This window comes from Hemicordylus capensis, chromosome 2 (assembly GCF_027244095.1).
Source record: "Hemicordylus capensis ecotype Gifberg chromosome 2, rHemCap1.1.pri, whole genome shotgun sequence".
Lineage (NCBI taxonomy): Eukaryota > Metazoa > Chordata > Lepidosauria > Squamata > Cordylidae > Hemicordylus > Hemicordylus capensis.
Window position 1 is genome coordinate 130,509,211 of NC_069658.1, and position 19,284 is coordinate 130,528,494.

The 19,284-nt window shown below is 44.7% G+C and overlaps 1 protein-coding gene across 6 annotated transcripts in view; it reads right to left on the bottom strand.

The window, feature by feature from the left end:
- Positions 1-19,284, bottom strand: part of LOC128346400 (SUN domain-containing protein 3-like) — a 141,811-nt gene that overhangs the window by 6,718 nt on the left and 115,809 nt on the right. For all 6 annotated transcript variants that reach the window (XM_053299669.1, XM_053299668.1, XM_053299670.1 and 3 more), the window contains 5 exons: positions 17,721-17,791; positions 14,696-14,751; positions 13,549-13,589; positions 8,676-8,835; positions 4,895-4,979 (listed from right to left, as the gene is read on the bottom strand). In XM_053299669.1, coding sequence (XP_053155644.1) covers positions 4,895-4,979; positions 8,676-8,835; positions 13,549-13,589; positions 14,696-14,751; positions 17,721-17,791 — 413 coding nt within the window. The remainder of the gene's footprint in view (positions 1-4,894; positions 4,980-8,675; positions 8,836-13,548; positions 13,590-14,695; positions 14,752-17,720; positions 17,792-19,284) is intronic.

The window sequence follows — 19,284 nt, forward strand, 5'->3', positions numbered from 1 at the left end:
CACCAGATGTTTCCAAAAAGCCCACAGGCAAGAGCTGGGGGCATACCCTCTCTCTTGATGTTGCTCCCCTGCAACAGGTATTTCGAGGCACCTTGCCTCTCAAGCTGGAGATAGCCTATAGTCACCAACTAGTAGCCTTTGATGGACCTGTCCTCCATGAATTTGTCCAACTCCCTTTTAAAGCCATCCAAGCTAGTGGCCATCACCACATTAGGGATGTGCTCAAAACTGGCTTGGCCTGTTTGGTTCAAATTTGAACCAGCTTTGAACCAGGGTGGGTAGGTTTGGTTTTGGTTTTGCTCAAACCCCACCCCGCCCCCGCCCCCGCCAATTTGGTTCAAATTTGAACTGGTTCTAAAAGGTTATACATAGGGTATAATGGGGAATCAAACTGGCCCATTATTCCCTATGTGGAGCACCTAGGGGGCACAAAACTGGGGTGGGTGGTAGGCACCCAGGGGTGTCTACCACCCACCAAACCCCCAAAGCAATTGGGCACTCCTGTGATTATTAATGACTTTTTGAAGGGTTTTTCTTTCTTTCGGTTTTTGCATTTCACCCATAGGGAATAATGGGGACTTGAGGTCTGGGAGCATAGCAGGTTGTGCCAGAACTCCCCCCAAGCATCCCCAAGTGGGTTTTACAGCGGGTGGGGGGGTTTCAGGAATTTTTAAAGTTCTGGTCTCTCTTAACAGTCTATCTCAGAGTGGATTCTCTGGTTTGTATATAATATTATGAAAAGCTCTGCAGAAGGGCTGCCTGGGGGGAGTTCTGGCAGAACATGCCATGCCACCAGACCCTCTTTGAGGTGCCTAGGCACCCCCCAAGGTGAGTGGATGGGCCACCTTAAAACCCCATTGTTCCCTATGGGAGTAGTGGGGGAAAAAAGCAATTAAACACACACACACACACACACACAAAATCACAGGAGTGCCCACTGTTTGGGGGTTTGGTGGGTGGTGGGCACCTATAGATGCCTACCACCCACCCCAGGTATGTGCCCCTAGCAGGCCACACTACCAACACACGGCACAACTAAAAAGACACCCAGCTAAGAACCAAAAAACCACCACAGAAACTGACGTGCTGCTGTGTGCCCACACAACTGCAAGGCCAAGGGAACCAAACCAAACAGCACAGACTACACAATAGCCACACAAAGCAACAAGAGACCTATCAAGATGGCGGTGCAAGGCAGTAAAACCAACCCGGCATCACACAAACTGCAAAGAAAGAGGGGCAAGGCAAAAACACACCATGGTGAAGGAGAAGAACTTAAAGTAACACACACACACACACACACACACACACACACACACACACACACACACACCTTTTTTTCTGCTCTTCTCTTCAGGCATGCGTTTTGCAAAAATACAGCCAGGTCTGCCAAGCAGACACTCACCACCACCACCAGGCCAGAAGGTAGCCAAGGAAGACTGCAGCCAGAGTGATTTTGCTAGGCCAGAGGCTTGGCTTTAAATAGGATTTGAAACTCCCTCCATTGGGAGTCGCACCTTTGCCATCCCCCCTGGCCAATAGGGTACCAGTTCTCAAGGACTGGCACCATACCAGACAGCCAGACTCATCTGGCCAATCAAGAAAGCTTGAGTTCAGCAAAGAAAAATCAAGCAAAACAAGTGACACAAAATGGAGGATAGGACCTAAGATGGCCTCTAGGACCTTCAAACTGGTTCACACAGGTTTGAATTTGAATTTGAACTGGCTCTAAAAGGTTCTAAATATGGTATAATGGGGATTCAAACCAGTCCATTATTCCCTATGTTGAGTACCTAGGGGCACAAAACTGGGGTGGGTGGTAGGCACCCATGGGTGCCTACCACCCACTGAACAGCAAAGCAATCGGAAACTCCTGTGATTATTAATGATTTTCTTAAGCCCCCCCCCCATTTTTGCATTTCTCCCATAGGGAATAATGGGGATTTGAGGATGCCCAATTCCCCACCTTTGGGGGGTGCCAGGGCACTCCAAAGTGGGTCTGGGGGCACGGCAAGTATGGCCTCAACTCCACCCAGGCAGCCCCAAGTTTGTAAGTTTTATTATTTAAAAAAAATAATTTTTAAAATAATTTTTCCTTTCATTACAATGCATAGGAGACACTTTCCATTCATAAGCAGAACTGTGTGTGACCTTAATTGTTGTGAACTCTGAGTTCAGAGTTCACAGCAATTAGGGTCACTCTCACTGTTGTCCTTATATGTAATCATTAATAATCATAGGAGTGTTCTATTGCTTTGGCATTTGGTGAGTGGTAGGCACCCCTGGGTGCCTACCACCCACCCTTGGTTTGTGCCCTTTGGTGCTCTACACAAGGAATAATAGACCAGTTCGAGTCCCCATTATACCCTATGAGAATGTTTTTAAAAAAATCCCAAAACATTAAAAATCATAGGAGTGTCCAATTGCTTTGGGGTTTGGGTGGTAGTTGGCACCCATGAATGCCTACCACCCAACCCAGTTTTGGAGGCTTGAACCTGTCCAAACCAGTTCAAATAGAACCAGGCTCTTTTTGGTTTGAACTCGAACCGGCATTGCTAATTCAATGCCCTATTTGGTTCGAGTTTGAACCTTCGAACCAGTTTGAATTTGAACCTGTTTGCACATCCCTACACCACATTCCGTGGCAGAGAATTCCATGGAGTAATTATGCACAGTGTGAAAAAGTACTTCCATTTGTTGGTCTTAAATTTCCTGGCCTTCAGTTTCATGGGATGACCCCTGGTTCTAGTTCTGTGGGAGAGGGAGAAAAATTTCTCTCTGTCCACTCTCCCTACTCCATGCATAATTTTACACACCTCTATCATGTCTCCCCATAGTTGCCTCTTTTCCAAACTAAAAAGCCCCAGATGCTGTAGCCTTGTATAATAAGGAAGGTGTCCAAGCCCCTGATCATCTTGGTTGCCCTCTTCTGCACCTTTTCCAGTTATACAATGTCCTTCTTAAGATATGGTGATCAGAACTGTACTCCAAATGTGGCCTTACCATTTGCATAAGGGCATTATGATATTAGCATTTTGTTTTGAATCCCCTCCCTAATGATCCCTAGCATGGAATTGGCATTTTTCATAGCTGCTGTGCACTGAGTCGACACTTTCAGTTAGCTGTCCACAACAACCCCAAGATCTCTCTCATGGTCAGTCGCCAACAGCTCAAACCCCATTAGTGTATATGTGAAATGGGGGCGGGGGTACCCCAATAGGCATCATTTTGCACTTGCTTACATTGAACCACATTTGCCATTTTGTCGCCTAATCAGTCAGTTTGGAGAGATCCTTTTGGAGCTCCTCACAATCTGCTTTGGATTTCATTATCCTTAATAGTTTAGTGTCATCTGCAAATTTGTCCACTTGGCTGCTTACCCCAACTTCTATATCATTTATGAACAAATGGAAGAGCACCGGTCCCAGTACAGATCTCTGGGGGACCCCACTTCTTACTTTCCTCTATTGTGAAAACTGACCATTTATTCCGATCCTCTGTTTCCTGTCCTTCAACCAGGTACCACTCAACACATGAACCTCTCCCATGACTGCTAAGTTTACTCAAGAGCCTTTGGTGAGGAACTTTTATCAAAAGCTTCTTGGAAGTCTAAATATACTATGTCAAATGGGTCACCTTTATCCACATGCTGTTGACACTCTCAAAGGACTCCAAAAAGTTAGTGAGGCAAGACTTGGCCTTGCAGAAGCCATGCTGGTTCTCCTTCTGTTCCTCTATATGTTTTTGTCCTTAAGTATGCTTTCTATCAATTAACCGGGCACAGAAATTAAGCTGTAGTTTCCTGGATCCACTCTGGATCCCTTTTTGAAAATCGGAGTTACATTAGCTACTTTCCAGTCCTCTGGTACAGAGCCTGGTTGTAGGGACAAGTTACATATTTCTGCTAGGAGATCAGCAATTTCACATTTGAATTCCTTTAGAACTCTCGAGTGGATGCCATCTGGCTCTGGTGATTAGTTAATTTTTAGTTTTTCAAGACAGTTTAGAACATCCTCTCTCATAACCTCAAATTGGCCCAGTTCTTCAGCCTCCAAGCCTGAGAAGCCTAGTTCCTGAGTGGGTATATGGTCAGTATACTCCGCCGTGAAGACAGATGCAAAGAATTCATTCAGCTTCTCTGCAACCTCTTTCTCCTCTGTAATAATCCCATTCATGCCCTCATCATCTAAGGGTCCAACTGCTTCCCTGGCAGGTTTTCTGCTTCTGATATATTTACAGGAGTTTTTGTTATTTCCCTTGGCACTTCTAGATATATGCTCCTCAAACTCTCTTTTTGCATCCCTTACTGTCTCCTTGCATTTCTTTTGCCAGAGTTTATGTTTCTTTCTGTTCTATTCATTTGGGCAGGACTTCCATTTTCTGAAGGAAGGACTTCCCTGACTCTACTTGTTAGCCATGCTGGCATCCTCCTGAACCTGGTGGTACCTTTCCAGCTTCTTAGTATTCATTCCAACTGAGCTTCTATTATTGTGGTTTTCAATAAGTTCCATGCTTTCTGGAGTGATTTCCCTTCCTGACTTTCCTTTTCAGCTTCCTTTTTACTAATCACCTCATTTTTAAGAAGTTTCCTCTTCTGAAGTCTAACACATCTGTGTTGGATTTCCTTGGCAGCACACCACTCACATATAAGATGAATTGGGTCACACTATGGTCACTGTTCCCCAATGGTTCTACAACTCTGACATCTCGCACCAGGTCCTGGGCACCATGGACCTATGCATGCTTACTCAGAAGCAAGTTCCATTGATCTAAATGGAACTTACTTCCAAGTAAGTGCTTAGGATAGACAGATTTATTTTGCTCAGCTATAAAAGAAGGAGGTTAGTCTCATTTATTCAGGTAAAGCACAGGAACAAGAGTTGCATATCATTACCTATTGTTTTTTGAGCCCAGTCAGCCATTTGTACATGATCCTCATAAATCTTCTTAAAAGCCAAATTGATCATTGCAAGCACTTGCTGTGAAGAGTGTGGGGGGAAACCATCAGACACATTTAAGGAAATGGTGTTTGCAAATATCCAATACATACATTCTACAGAATGAATTATGAATGGTCCGAGGGCTTTGAGAAGCATAGCTTAAGGCTCTCTGTATAACAGTTTCATGAATATGAACTATATGGCATTCTGCACTTCGGTCCAAACAAGAGGTTTTGGTAAATGCATAGTCCGAACTCCATATTTGCTGAGATGACAGGGAATGTGTGGGTTGGAATGCCATTTAAAGCAGAGCGTTAGCATGTGGGGGTTTCTGAGTCCAGCTAATAGGGTGGGAAACAAAAATTGCATCCACTAAGATCTTGAGATAGGATTCAGATGTCTTCACAACTGATGTTTACCATTAAACAAATATGACAATAATGTGTAAGTAGCTAGCATTTGGATAGGGAGGTTATCTATGTTTTGAATGTTGATCTTTCTGCACATCCCAGAAAATGACTCATGGTCCCTTCAAGCTTCACTACTTAAAAGACATACTGTTCATTTAAAAAGCCTGCTGGAATCATAAACATAGGAAACAGAATATGATGGTTGACTCAGCTTTCCAGTCTATTTACACATGTATTAACAACTGAACCCAATCTCAGGCTTTTAAGGCAGCATACCTTTATCCCCCTTTCCAATATACATTTATCCCATTTTATTCTCACAGGAACCTCCTGAGATAGGCTAGCCTAAGAGACATTGAGGCTCTCCACACAAGCAGTGTGGAGAGCCTTCAGAGCTTCTGCGGAGAGAGTGGGCTTGACCGTTTTCTTCGCAGATGAACACAGAGTCCTCCCTGGGCGGCCGCCCATATGATTACAGGCTCTATCACCTGAAAGTCCCAGGATGCCCTGCATGAGTGCGCGGGACATTCTGAGGAGACCCCTGAGGCCGGGGAGGCTTCTTGGAGCCTCCCTTGTGGGGGTCTCCTCATGAGTCATCGCGGTGTATACACAGAATCACTTAACACTAATCAGTTATGTTGTAGCTATAAAAAGATCCCGGATATATACCCTTGCCTTTTACGTTTAAAACATTGGTAGACTATGAGAACTTTCGTTTAGTTTAGTTGGCCATGCAAGTCTGAAGTCAGTTCACTGTTGTTCTAGAATGAGCTCTCAATTCACATGGAGTAATAGTGATGTCTAACAGGCTGACCAGCACTCTGAAGTGAAACAAATGTGCACCCTAGAAAAATTCCCAGAAACTTCTTCAGCAGGCAGGGCTTCCCCAACATGGAAAGGGTTCTCTGAAATCAGAACGTATGAAAACCACTGATCTCAGCTATGGAGCTGAAGTAGCTTTATGTTTTAACACTGACAACAGAGGAGTTTAGGTCATGTTAGTAGAGTCTGCCTGCATTAGCACGTAATGTGAAAGCGGAGGTTGCCGAATCCACGGTTAATTTTTCTAACCATGAATCACATTGCAGACATTCATTCAACTGTAACACGGAAACCTGTTTTCAAGACAGGGGCCCCCCCTCCATCTTACTAGTCCACCGAAGCCGCATCCCAGCAAGCTCCGCAGCATTCAAGTCACCAGACTGTGAACAAGGTGTCAGAACGTCTGCAGGGCAACAGCTATTGGACCCAATCTTCAAGGGGGCGTGCCAAACATGATTGTGCCTTTTTGGAATGGACCGTCTGCCCTCAGCAGGGAAAGGGCATTTAAATCCCTTTAAATGCCATGCAAGCTCTTATATGGCAGCAATTGCACCGTCACCCTCGTAAGAACCCCGCAACAAAACAATCTTACACAAGCACAATTTCTGGCAATGGGGGGATGCTAGGGGGCACTATTTTCCCGATGCTCAGGAAAGGGAAGGGAACATGATGACTTCCAGGGGGAAAGGATCCTGGGGTCTGGCCCACTCTGACCAAAGATGCTCTTATGATGTCTCACCCTGGCAAAGCAATCCATGGAGACCAAACCACACTCCTGCCCCCCGTGTCGGCTTGCCACCTGTGGATTAGTGCTCTCAAGAGAGGGCCAGGCTACTGGGGAGGACCTTAGGCCCAAAAACCTTCGGTCGTCCATTGGACTGCATGCTCATGAGTTGAGCCATCAAAAAAAGGGGGGCACTTGTGTGCCTCCTCATTCTCTTTGGTTAATGTTAGCACTTTTGCACAGTGATTCCCTCCTCCTCAGGGAAGCCTTTGACACACCCAAGGAGGATCTGATGCTCCATGAGTCTGGATGTTGCCAGGTGGGCAGACTGGGGAAACACCGGAACCAGAGACAGATCTTTACTCTCATTCAAATTTCCCAGGTTTGGACTGGCATTGTGGCATATTCAGATCTGCCAACATGGGGAATTGCACTAGAGGGGAGTCCTGCTTGTCTGTGACCTCTGGAGAGTGGGGGGGTTGTTCTAGGCAAAAATAAAGATGGATATGTTCAAATGGGCAGACGGGTTGGCAGAGGGCCTTCTTTGACTGATTCTTCATGGCAGTCACCAAGACAGGGAGAGGTGTTGCCGGGGTACCCGTCCCTGTGGCTTGCTTGTGCTGAGCAACCAGGTTGGGTGACATCTGCCAACTGGCCCGCATGCATGTCTCCATGGCCTAACACCTAGAGAGAAAGCAGTCATTGGGAGAAGGGTATATTATCGCACATTATTAGCAATTCTGCCCGATCCCCCCGTCCCCTGGACGGTTCTTCTCATGAGTTGTGAAGGGGTATCCCCATGGCCTTCCACTCTCACAAGAGAGTGTTCTGCTCAGGAGCAGCATCCACCCTCACCACTATTGAAGAATCTCTCCTTTCATTGGAGGTAATACTGATCCTTCAGCCTCCCCCTTCTCATGAGTAAGCCTAGGGACCACACACACTAACCCAAGGGGCTGGGGCCCCCTTCCCCAACATCATTGTAGAAAAAATAGACCTGAGCTATTCAAGAATTCCTGGGTGGGGCTGCCTTTTAAACCCAACCCCAGGTATCACTGCCCTGCCATATACTACCATCCCAGAGATCCAATGGGGTTGCCCTGTTTGTGTTGCCACCGCGACTGCATATATTTGTTACCAGACATCTGTATCATTTCATTTTTGGAGAGCAGAGCACATAGTGCCCATCTTGCCATCCCATCTCTTCTCTCCTGATTGCCAGGAGGGGAGAACAAGGAACAGAGTGGGAAGAGGGCATGCCCCCATGTGACTTTTCCATTTGACAGGCTTACAAGCTTGGGATGGGATGGGATGGTGTCCCTGTTGCCAGGCAACTGCTTTATTAGATCGGAGACAGGGTGGCAGGGCAAGTGCTTGAAGAGGTGGCCAGCGAGAAGTGTTGCAGGCATCGAGCAGGCACAATCCTGGCCTGGGCCGCACTCTCTATGATTTTGGTTCCAGAAGCACGCTTAAAGTGATGTCCGTGTTCAGACGTAACTTGCAGCTGCTAAACTTCAGGTTGGGGTGGCGAAACTTACTACAAACCAAAGGTTCAAACTGGAGTTTGGCAAGGGAAACTGCAAGTCGCTTTTGCCGTACAACTGTGGCGTACACAATTCGGATGTACACAAATTCCAACCTCTGCTCATTTAACGGGGGTTTCGTGTTACATGCAAATGAGGCCTAAAACAGCAAAACAAGCTTGTAATGGAGTTTGAAGTAGGAAGCAGGAAGCAATTAGGTACAGAAGGCCTTAATGAAGCATTGTCAGGCTCCTACGTTTTTGTTGTCTCCTGGGATGTCACTCTCCTCTAGGATTTGCTTCACAGACTGCAGGATGCCTTCATTGATTCTGTTGATCTCAGAATGCAGCTGACTTGTCTTCTTTTTAAGGCCTTGGATTTCATGGATTTGTTCTTCTAGCAAGACCTGTGACTGCCTGTGTGTTGGTAGGGGGCAGAGAAATGCAAATATAAGAAATTAATTGGTTGTCTAGGGCCCAACTCCCCAACATGCAATATGACAGTCACAGAAAAGAAAACAAGAAGATCCTTGTGAATTACACTTAAGCTGGATGATTAGTTAAAGAACTGATTGACACATACAGGCAAATAATAAAGCAGAGGGTTCCTGAACAATATCATTTCAGACTGCAAGGGTTGGGTTTTTATCTATCTATCTATCTATCTATCTATCTATCTATCTATCTATCTAATTTGTACACCACCCCAAACATTCCTCTCTAGGTAGTTAACAATAGCATAAAAGAAGTTAAAACATATACAAAAACTTAAAACAATTTAACAGTTTAAAAATCCCTTTAAATTGCATGTTTAAATGCTTCTCCGCATAGAATATGGTCTCTCTGTAAATTTGCATGCAGTAAACTAGAACATCAGGGAGAAGGCTGGGCTAGAACTCTGTCCCTGATCTCTTAATTTTCCATGGTCAGGGAGATTTTGGTATGTGGGAACATGTGGGAACATGCATTAGACTCAACCGGAAGCGTCTCTGCTGCTGTGCTACAATGAAGGTGGGCTACAGGGCTGCTGTGCTACAGTGAGGGCTGTAGGCACAGGGCCCTGGCCAACTGCCCCCTAGGCCCCACTTCAGACAGCCCTGATGTCAGCACTGAGGAGTGCTCATATATTTCAGATATCTCAAAAATATTCTTTAGCCATTACTGGTTTGCCTTAGTGAGTCAATTTTATTTATTTAGTATTTATTTTTCTATGTAAACCAGGTTGAGAACTTCTGTGGAACAGGGCATATAAATATTTGTAGTAATGATACCTTAGTGACAGACACCCGCACGGCCACTTAGCTCTCCCTGGTAATGGTTCTCCCACCTTTCCTACAACTTACCCTGTTGAAGGGGCTAATGGTGTCAGAGAGGGCTACTGTGGAGGACCAGCAATGGCAGAGACGTCAACTTTAAGTCAAGCCTAGATGCTCCTGTGGAATGTCCATTGTGACTGTGGAACCTGGGACATTTAATTCCCAGGGTCTCCCAGCTCAAGAGGTGGGACAGGATTAAAATTGTGGCCTCTGCTGTTGCTAAAGCCCTCTACAGCAACCCTGTTCCCACTATTTATCTTCTTCATCAGAGAAAAAGGGATCTAGTGAGGAGGACTGGTGCCCTAGGTTGGGTCTTTCCAACCTTTATCAAAGAACTCTCAGATCACAAGTTTCTCTTCCCCCCTACCCCCAAGATATCCAGGAATGTGTGAGACAATCAAGCCAGTTAAAAGTGGAGCAAAGGAGAGCTCACCCATCACTAGTTACAAGAATGACCCAATTTTCATCTGTGAAATGTTGCAGGATATGCCAAATGAGCAGCAGCAGATCACTTACTGTAGAGAATTGTCAGGAAAGGTCTTTGCTCTACCAGACATTCTTGCATAAACTCCTTTCACTATGAGAAACCCTAAGCCAAGGCCTAATGCTGCTAGAGACAGGTAATACACTCTCATAGCTTACTCTGACTAACTATAGAATGTGGAGGGCAGTGACATATTTGCATCTAATTAGTGAGAGCATTACAAAAGTATTTATTTATTTATTACATTTCTATACCGCCTCATCCAAAGGCTCTGGACGGTGCACAACAAGTAAAAAACAAAGGCAAACACCAATTAAAACAAGCTAAAAACTATGTAAACACAAATTTAAAACAATTCAGAAACATTTAAAACCAATTAAAAATACTTTAAAACAATTTAAAAACCTTGGAAGGCTGGGCCAGACAAGCAAGTCTTCAGGGCTCTCTTGAAGGCCAACAATGAGTACAAACTATGGATATCTACTGGGAGTGCATTCTACAGACCAGGAGCAGCTACAGAGAAGGCCCGGTTCCAAGTCAGCACAATATATGCTAGTGGTAACTGAAGATGGACCTCTCCGGAAGACCTCATCATGCGATGGGGATCATACAAAAAAAGGCGCTCTCTCAGGTAATCTGGACCTAAGCTGTTCAGGGCTTTAAAGGTAATAACCAGCATTTTGTATTTTGCCCGTAAACATATTGGCAGCCAATGCAACTATTTGAGAACAGGCATAATATGGTCTCTCCAGGTTACCCGAGACCAGTCTGGCTGCTGCATTTTGAACTATCTGAAGTTTCCAAACTATGTACAAAGGTAGCCGCATGTAAAACACATTGCAATAGTCCAACCTGGAGGTTACCAGCTGATGCACCACTGTATTGAGATTATTCTCTTCAAGGAATGGGCGCAGCTGTCAAATCAACCGAAGTTGATGGAAAGTGCTCCTGGCCATAGCCTCCACCTGGGATACCACGAAAAGGGCTGGATCCAAGAGCACTCCCAGGCTACGTATCTGTTCCTTCTCGGGGAGTGTAACCTCATCCAGCACAGGAAGATCTAGTTCATCCCTCAAATTCTGATCCCCCATAATGAGCACCTCTGTCTTGCTTGGATTCAGCTTCAATTTGTTGTCCCTCATCTGGCCCATTACTGCCTGTAGGCAGGCATTTAGGGAGTGAATGCCATTTTCTGATTATGATGAAGAGAAATAGATTTAGATGTCATCAGCATACTGATAACACCTGCACCAAATCTCCTGATGACCTCACCCAGCTGTTTCATGTAGATGTTAAAAAGCGTTGGTGACAGAATGGAGCCCTGAGGAATTCCATATAATAGCTCCAATTTTGAAGAGCAACCATCACCAAACTCCACCATCTGGAATCTGCCCAAGAGATATGAGTGGAACCACTGCAAAGCAGTACATCCTATCCCCAACTCCCACAGGCAATCCAGAAGGATACCATGGTCGCTGGTATCAAACACCACTGAGAGATTTTTTAAAAAACCCAACAGAGTCACACTCCCTCTGTCGATTCCCTGGTAAAGGTCATCCATCAGGCCGACCAAGGCTGTCTCAACTCCATAGCCTGCTCTAAAGCCAGTTCAGAATGGGTCTAGATAATTGGTTTCCTCCAAACTGCCTGGAGTTGGTTAGCCACCACTCTCTCAATCATCTTGCCTAACCAAGGGAGATTGGAGACCAGCCTATAACTATCCATCACTGAGGGATCTAGGGGAGGCTTCTTAATAAATGCTCTAATCATTGCCTCCTTCAAACAAGGAGGCATCCTACCATCCCTCAGTGATGAGTCAATAATATTAACTAGGCCATCTTCAATAATTTCCCTGCTAGACAGAAGCAACCAAGTTGGGCAAGGATCCAGAGAGCAAGTGGTAAGCCGCACCACCCCAAGCAGCTTGTCCACGTCCTCAGGCATCACAGATTGAAACTGATTTAACCTAATACTGCGAGGGATTGCTGGCCACCACCTTAACAGACTCCGCAGAAACAGTGGAGTCCAGTTGGCCCAAATACAGGAAATTTTGTCCGCAAAGAACCCATTAAAAGCATTACAGCAGAACATAGTCTCTGGGGACTGGTTCGAACTGGAAGGAGTCTGAATCAAACTCCTCACAACCCTGGACAACTCTGCAGAATGTGAACCTGCAGAAGCGATGTACACAGACAAGAATTGGTTTTTTGCTGCATGCACCGCCTCCACATAAACCTTCAAATGGGCTCTGTGCTGTGTCCTGTTACATTGGAGCCGAGTGCTCCTCCATTTGCATTCCAGTCGCCTACCTTGCTGCTTCAGATTCCGCAACTCTGTATACCAAGGGGCCACTTTTAAAGCAAGTCAGAAGGGGCGATCATGTCTACTGCTCTGTTGAGTTCCCTATTCCAGGTTCCTACCAGGGCATCGACAGAATCACTGGCAGGACCAACATCAAAACCCTCCGAGGCTTTTTGGAATCTTACTGGGTCCAGCAGCTGTCTCGGGCGGACCATCTTAATAGCTCCATCACTCCTGAAGGACTGGATTGTGGCCATAAACCCAACCTTAACCAGGTGGTGGTCCATCCATGACAATGGGGAAACTCTCTGATCCAAACAAAAGACCAAATCAAGTGTGTGACCGGCAACATGAGTTGGTCCTGAAATTAATTGGGATAGGCCCATAGTTGTCATGGCCTCTATGAACTCCTGAGCCACACCAGACAAGTCAGCCCCAACGTGGATATTGAAGACCCCTAGCACTAAAAGTCTGAGTGACTCCAACACCAGCTCTGAGACCAACTCTGTCAGCGCTGTCAGAGTCCACTGGGCAGTGAGGTGGATGGTACATCAACAGAATCCCTGATCTATCCCTAGTTTCCAACCTCAGAAATACACACTCAGTAGAAATCAACTGTCTCACAGGGGTCCTGGTTAGGGAGATGAGATTCTTATGGACCACAGCCACTCCACCACCACCCCCCACCCACTTCCCCTAGCCTGCTCCACAACAGAGTAACCAGGTGGGAGAAGCTATGCCCAGACTAGGCCACAAGCCTCCCCCATCCAGGTCTCAGTTATACAAGCCAGGTCGGCTCCCTCATCCACAATCTCAATTACTTTATCAAGAAGTACCATGTCTCAAATACTTTATCTAGAATACCCACAAAGAGAACTTCACCCAGAAGTGAACCCTTAAGTCTTTATGCCAGATAAATCCCGATGCCCTCTGGTAGTCTGGTAGCCCAGCCAGAAGACTCCTAGGAGCAATCTCAGCCTAGTATAAACGCCATTTAAGTCTAATGCCCTATCTAAAAATGCCTCTTACCACAGTGATTTCAGCTCAGTTTCATACAGCTGTGTGAGCTCCTATAAGAGAAAAAACAAACACATCCCTCAACATTGACCACATCCATGGGCCTTTCAGAGCAGGCTGTCCCATTACCTTAGAGTAGAATTGCTGCCCAGCCAGAATTCTACTAGATGCCTTGAATTCCATCCTCTTGATTACTTGCAAGAACTGGAGGGTGCCATGCCAGAAGAAAGCCCAGCAGAGCCATTCTTCCTGTTAGAGTGCCTATGTCTGTACTGCCAAAGCACACAGCTGTGCACTAAGGCACCATAAGGGGACACTGACTATGCATGTATTGTAACGACCATGCTGCCACATGATCCTCTGACTCTTAATGAGTGTGTCGAATATATGGTTGGCACCATTTTGCAGGCTATGTTTGGCGAGCCTATGTTGTTCTTAAAGTCACAATGCAGATACACCACTCAGTTCTGAATACATTCCCAACCCTCTTTTTCGTAGCTAGATAGCTGCCTGCCATCCTACTCCACATCACCTCTCAAGCAACATAGCACTTGTGGAACTGCTGGCACTCTAGGGAGGCGGGCAGAACAAGAAGTGCAGGAGATGAGATTCCACACCTGAACAGGTGAAACATTCTTTCACAGAAGAAAGGCACTCATATGCTTCAGAGGCACTTTTGTCCTGAAGTTCTTTTTTGGAAGAATTCTTTCCCTTAAGGAAAGGGAACTCTACACATGCTCAGAGGCACTCTAAGCACAATTAACTTGTGCTCAGCGGTACTCTGGCATAATTTGGGGCCATAATTTTTGTAACCTAATGTTGGCAACATTCTATCTGAGGGCACATTTACAGTACAGACGTTAACTAACATAGGATTCCTATTTACTCACTAGCCTTTTCCTTTTTGTAACAAATACTTGGTGCACAAGTACAAGCTTTACTTCTCCATCATGATTTGACTTCGAAGATGGGCAAAATGGTCCACTAACCTCAAGGGTGATTTCATGTAATCCTGAACCTATGTGCCAGTCGATAAGAAGAGCTCCTTTTACTGCAGGACACTGTGCTAGTCTCTGCTCATACAGGTGCCTAGAACTCCACCTAGAAGAAGCTGCCTGTAATTCTGAGTGACATCCACCCAAACCATAAAAGTGCTCACCTTTGATGACAAACCATCTGATAATCTCATGCATAAACATGAACAGTAAATGGCACCTGTGAGAAATAAGCAAATTATCTGGTTAGTGCCAACAGTATTAACTAGTAAACAAATGCTGGATGATCCTGTAATGCCTACCCACATCGTATTAAAACTTGAGGAACTTTCACAAGTGACAGTAGAATACCTTTTAATCTTCAGCGTCAGAATAGACTGCTAATGCGTTACAGAACACAGAAGAGGACCATTTAAAAATGAGATGTACGTTGGATTCAGTGTGGTCCTTGCCCTCACTTTGCAAATGCAGGAAATTAAGCAATTAGAATTAATTTTTAGATTTCACACCTGAAAACACTAGCACAGGATACAATGCTAAACTACACGGATGATTGCCAGCATATTGTCCTCCAAGTTTTGTTCTCTGCATTGGTTCTCCGCTAAACAGAAAGTCCAGTTCAAGGCCAATTCTTCCTTTAGGCCCATTTTACTAGAGATGGATTGATTGAGATGCATTTTACCTGTGGGGTTCAGGTCACACTACCATATTTCACAATTAATGAGTGCACTTTATGTTGCCCCAAAGACTCACTATCTAAAGTATACAGTCCACTAATGATTCCATTAATTTCACCCCAAGGGAGTTCTCTCTCCTCTAACAATACTGAATCTCATCAGATTAAATATTGACATCATGTTCTTTCAGTAGATTTGATTTTAAATAATGTTCCCATCAATTTCCAAGATACCAGCTTAACTCAGGTGTGCCCAAACTCCCCACCATAACTAAGGGTTGCCAACTGACTGAATCTATTACTGGAGGTCCTCCCAGCCCCCATATTTGTTCTCTAGTTTTTTTCTTTTGACATGGGTCCAAAAACCAAGATTGTTTTCAATAAGTCACCTGTGTGTCAACTGATGTCAATTACTGGAGATGCCAGTCCAGTCCTGGAGGGCTGGTTACCCTACCCATCAGTCATATCTGTATACTCAGATCTTTCCTAACCTGCTTCAGTTTGCACCCATTTCCCAGTCATACCACCCCTTAGTCACAAGGTCACCAGCTCCCGACACAGATATACTGCCTGCTGCTGTAGTAACAGCTGTCCAGAAATGAGAGACATGATTCAACCATGCTGATCTCTGCACTGATTTTGCAGTGGTCCATTTCCTTACTCTTCTTCCTTACCTGCTTTGGCAAGTGGGGCTCGCTCCAGTGCTGGTTCAGAATAGGCATACCAGATGGGCTGGTGCAACAGTTCGGACAGGCGTGACCTTTCCTGCATACAGATCTTAAAGCTGGCAATGCTACCAAACACTCACCATATTGTCTCTCTACTCTCTTGGACTATTAGAACTGGTTTACAAGTTTCTCTGCATGCAGCAAACTAAAGCATCATTTTAATAGACTTATTTTTTAAAAATCACCCCACTTTTTCCGTGACATGCAATTCAAAGCAATGTATCATAAAAAACAAAACCAAGAAGCAATAACAGAAATTATTTGAGCTGAGTACAACAGCGACAACGACACAGCAAACACAGCCTACAGACCTCTAGCAGCTCCCAAATCATCCAAAGGCAAAAAGTATTGTGAAAGAGTCAAGACTCCTAAAGGATAGTGGTGCAGGCCTTCAGAGGAAAGGGGCTTCCAAAATGCTGGGACCACCTCACCAAAGGTTCTGCTCCTATTGGACACCCACTTTGCTTTGAAAGGAAGTGGCAGATATAGGACTTCAGATGTAGGATTATGCATACAGGGAGTCTCGTATGTGCAAAAGTGGCCCTTCAGGTACATCAGAGACAAAGGTTTAGCATAGCTGTCTCTCCGATGTGTTTGCTTCCTATACAAGGAGCTGATTACCTGGGGGAGCATTCCAATTATTTAGATTATGACTATACCACTAACCGTCTGAAGTGGTGTATCCCGAAATTCAGCATTTCAGTCTATGCTCCAATGTAATATGCGGAACAGGTTTCAGACCTTTGCTCTGGTTCCGATCATAACAAGTCGATCATTTGGTTTGCACTGTAAACAAATGGACTGACCCCACCCACCCTGCATCACTCTTATTAATTATTTAACACATTTATATACCACCCAAAACCTATGTCTCTGGGCGGTGTACAACAAAAATACCAAATGAACAAAATTAAAATGCTTAAAACATTAAAATTGTTATAAATCCAACATTAAAAACTATTAAAACTATAAATCTAATTAAAAGCCTGGATGAACAAAGGTGTCTTCAGTGCCTTTTTAAAGGTTGCCAGAGATGGGGAGGCTCTTATTTCAACAGGGAGCACATTCCAATGCCCCAGGACAGCAACAGAGAAGTTACGTCCCCGAGTAGCCACCAGACGAGCCAATGGCAACCACTGATGAACCTCTCCAGATGATCTCAAGGGATGATGGGGCTCATGACGGAGATGACGTTCTCTTAAACACCTAGGGCCTAAGCCACTTAGGGCCTTATAAGTAATAACCAGCACCTTGTATTTTGCCTAGAAACTTATCAGAAGCCAGCTTATTTATTTAATTTTCCTCTTTTTCAGTGTTTCTACCTTCTTTCTTCAGCTGGCCACACCTTCAGATCTTCTGATGAAAATGGACACACACATACACATACATTGTTTTGTTTTGTTTTGACTGGCCTTTGTAAAAACAACCCTCTTTTTCTTTCTATGGATTTTGTTGCTGTGTGGTTTCTTTTTTTTAATCTTTATAGCTGGTTGGTTGATTTGGTTGATCTCTGGTGGATTTTACTGCTTCTTAAAGTTTGTGAGCCACTTTTGACATTAATATGAAAAAATAATATATACAGGTTTTCAAGTAAATTATAAATATATTAGGCTGCCTAGATTCTTCTCTGGCTGGTTAGAATCACCAATAATCAACTGTACAAAATGAAGTCCATTTTGGCCTCCAGCTGTTACACGTCAAGTCAATGAATGCACTATAGTGTATGTGAAAGTTGCCTCTAAAATTAAAAATAAAATTGCACCTTGGAATTCTATGAATACTTACCACAAACAATTGGGACTATTATTAACAAGCACTTTAAACTCTTCACGCAGTTCTCCATGGTGATCAGGTCTCTGAAAAGGAAAGAAGGCAGAGTTGTCATAATACTGAAGCTCAGTTACTGGGAGCTAGCAAAGATTGCAGGAGTCCCAGCAGTGGCAAAGGGAACCCTGTGGATGACAATGCTAGCTTTGCACAACACTGCTAGGAGTTGGCTCCTGACCTAAGGGACAGACTGCTGAGCAGAGAGAGAAGCTACACACAGAATACCTGATCATTTGCTAAATGTTACAAGAGTTCCTGCCACTTGGTGTTTCTTTCTCCTTTCTTTCTCATAGCATCTAGGGCAGGGTTTCTCAACGTGTGGGTCCCCAGATGTTATTGGACTTCAACTCCATAATCCCCAGCCCCAGTGGCCTTTGGTTAGGAATTATGGGAGTTGAAGTCCAACTACATCTGGGGACCCACACGTTGAGAAACCCTGATCTAGGATAACACAACACATGATGCAATGCCATCACTTTGCACATTTCTCTTCCCTTCAATTATATGAGGCAAAAGCAGGGTAATATACAGTGTGATGTTGCCAGTCCATGTGTTGCAACATCTAAATCAGGGCTGCAGAACTTTGCAGTTCTACAGATATTGGTCTACAACTCTCATCATCCCTGATTATTGGCTACTGTGGCTGGAGTTGATGGGAGTTGTAGTCCAAAACCAGCTTGAAGGCCAGGGGCGTAACTACCATTAGGCAAGGGGAGGCAGTCGTCTTGGGGCCCCACAGCCTCGAGGGGCCCCCCAGAGGCACATCACATGACTCCCCACCCACCCATGTTGCACCCCCTATGAATTATGTTGAGTCTCTTGGAGATCGGCAGGAGCAGAGAGTACAAAAACTAGATTCAATGTGAACTAGATATTCACCGTATTCAAAATGGGGATGTGAGTGTGAGTCCACGATATATTGTGAAGTGTGTTTGTGTGTGGATATCAGCGAGGGGCCCATTTTAAAATCTTGTCTCTGGGCCCCCTCCAACCTTGCTACGCCCCTGTTGAAGGCCAAAGTTCTGCAGGCCTGATTTAGATGTTGCATGCAGGAAGCGGCAAGCTGCCATGGAGTGGCAACAGTTTCTTATACCTCAGTGTGTCATTTTTGTAGGAGAAGAATGGCAGTTCAGTCCCCAAATAGCAAAGCAAAACCAGTTTGGTGAGAAAGTAGCAAAGCAAGAGGACTTGAGACAATTCTTTTGTATTGAAGAACTACAAGGATTTATTTAAAGAAAAGGTTACAAACAAATGTGAAAAGGCCTGCAGCTTAATTTCAGCTGTAGCTCATGGCTGAAGAGAGAGACTTAAGTTTCTTTTTAGAATGTGAGCCTTTTGGGGACAGGGATCCATCTTATTTGTTTGTTATTTCTCTTTGTAAACCGCCCTGAGCCATTTTTGGAAGGGCGGTATAGAAATCGAATTATTATTATTATTATTTATTATTTCTTGTTTACACAGTCAGACAGGTGTTATTGACTGGTTTGTTTTATCCAGACATCGAGTCCTTCCCAAGGACCTG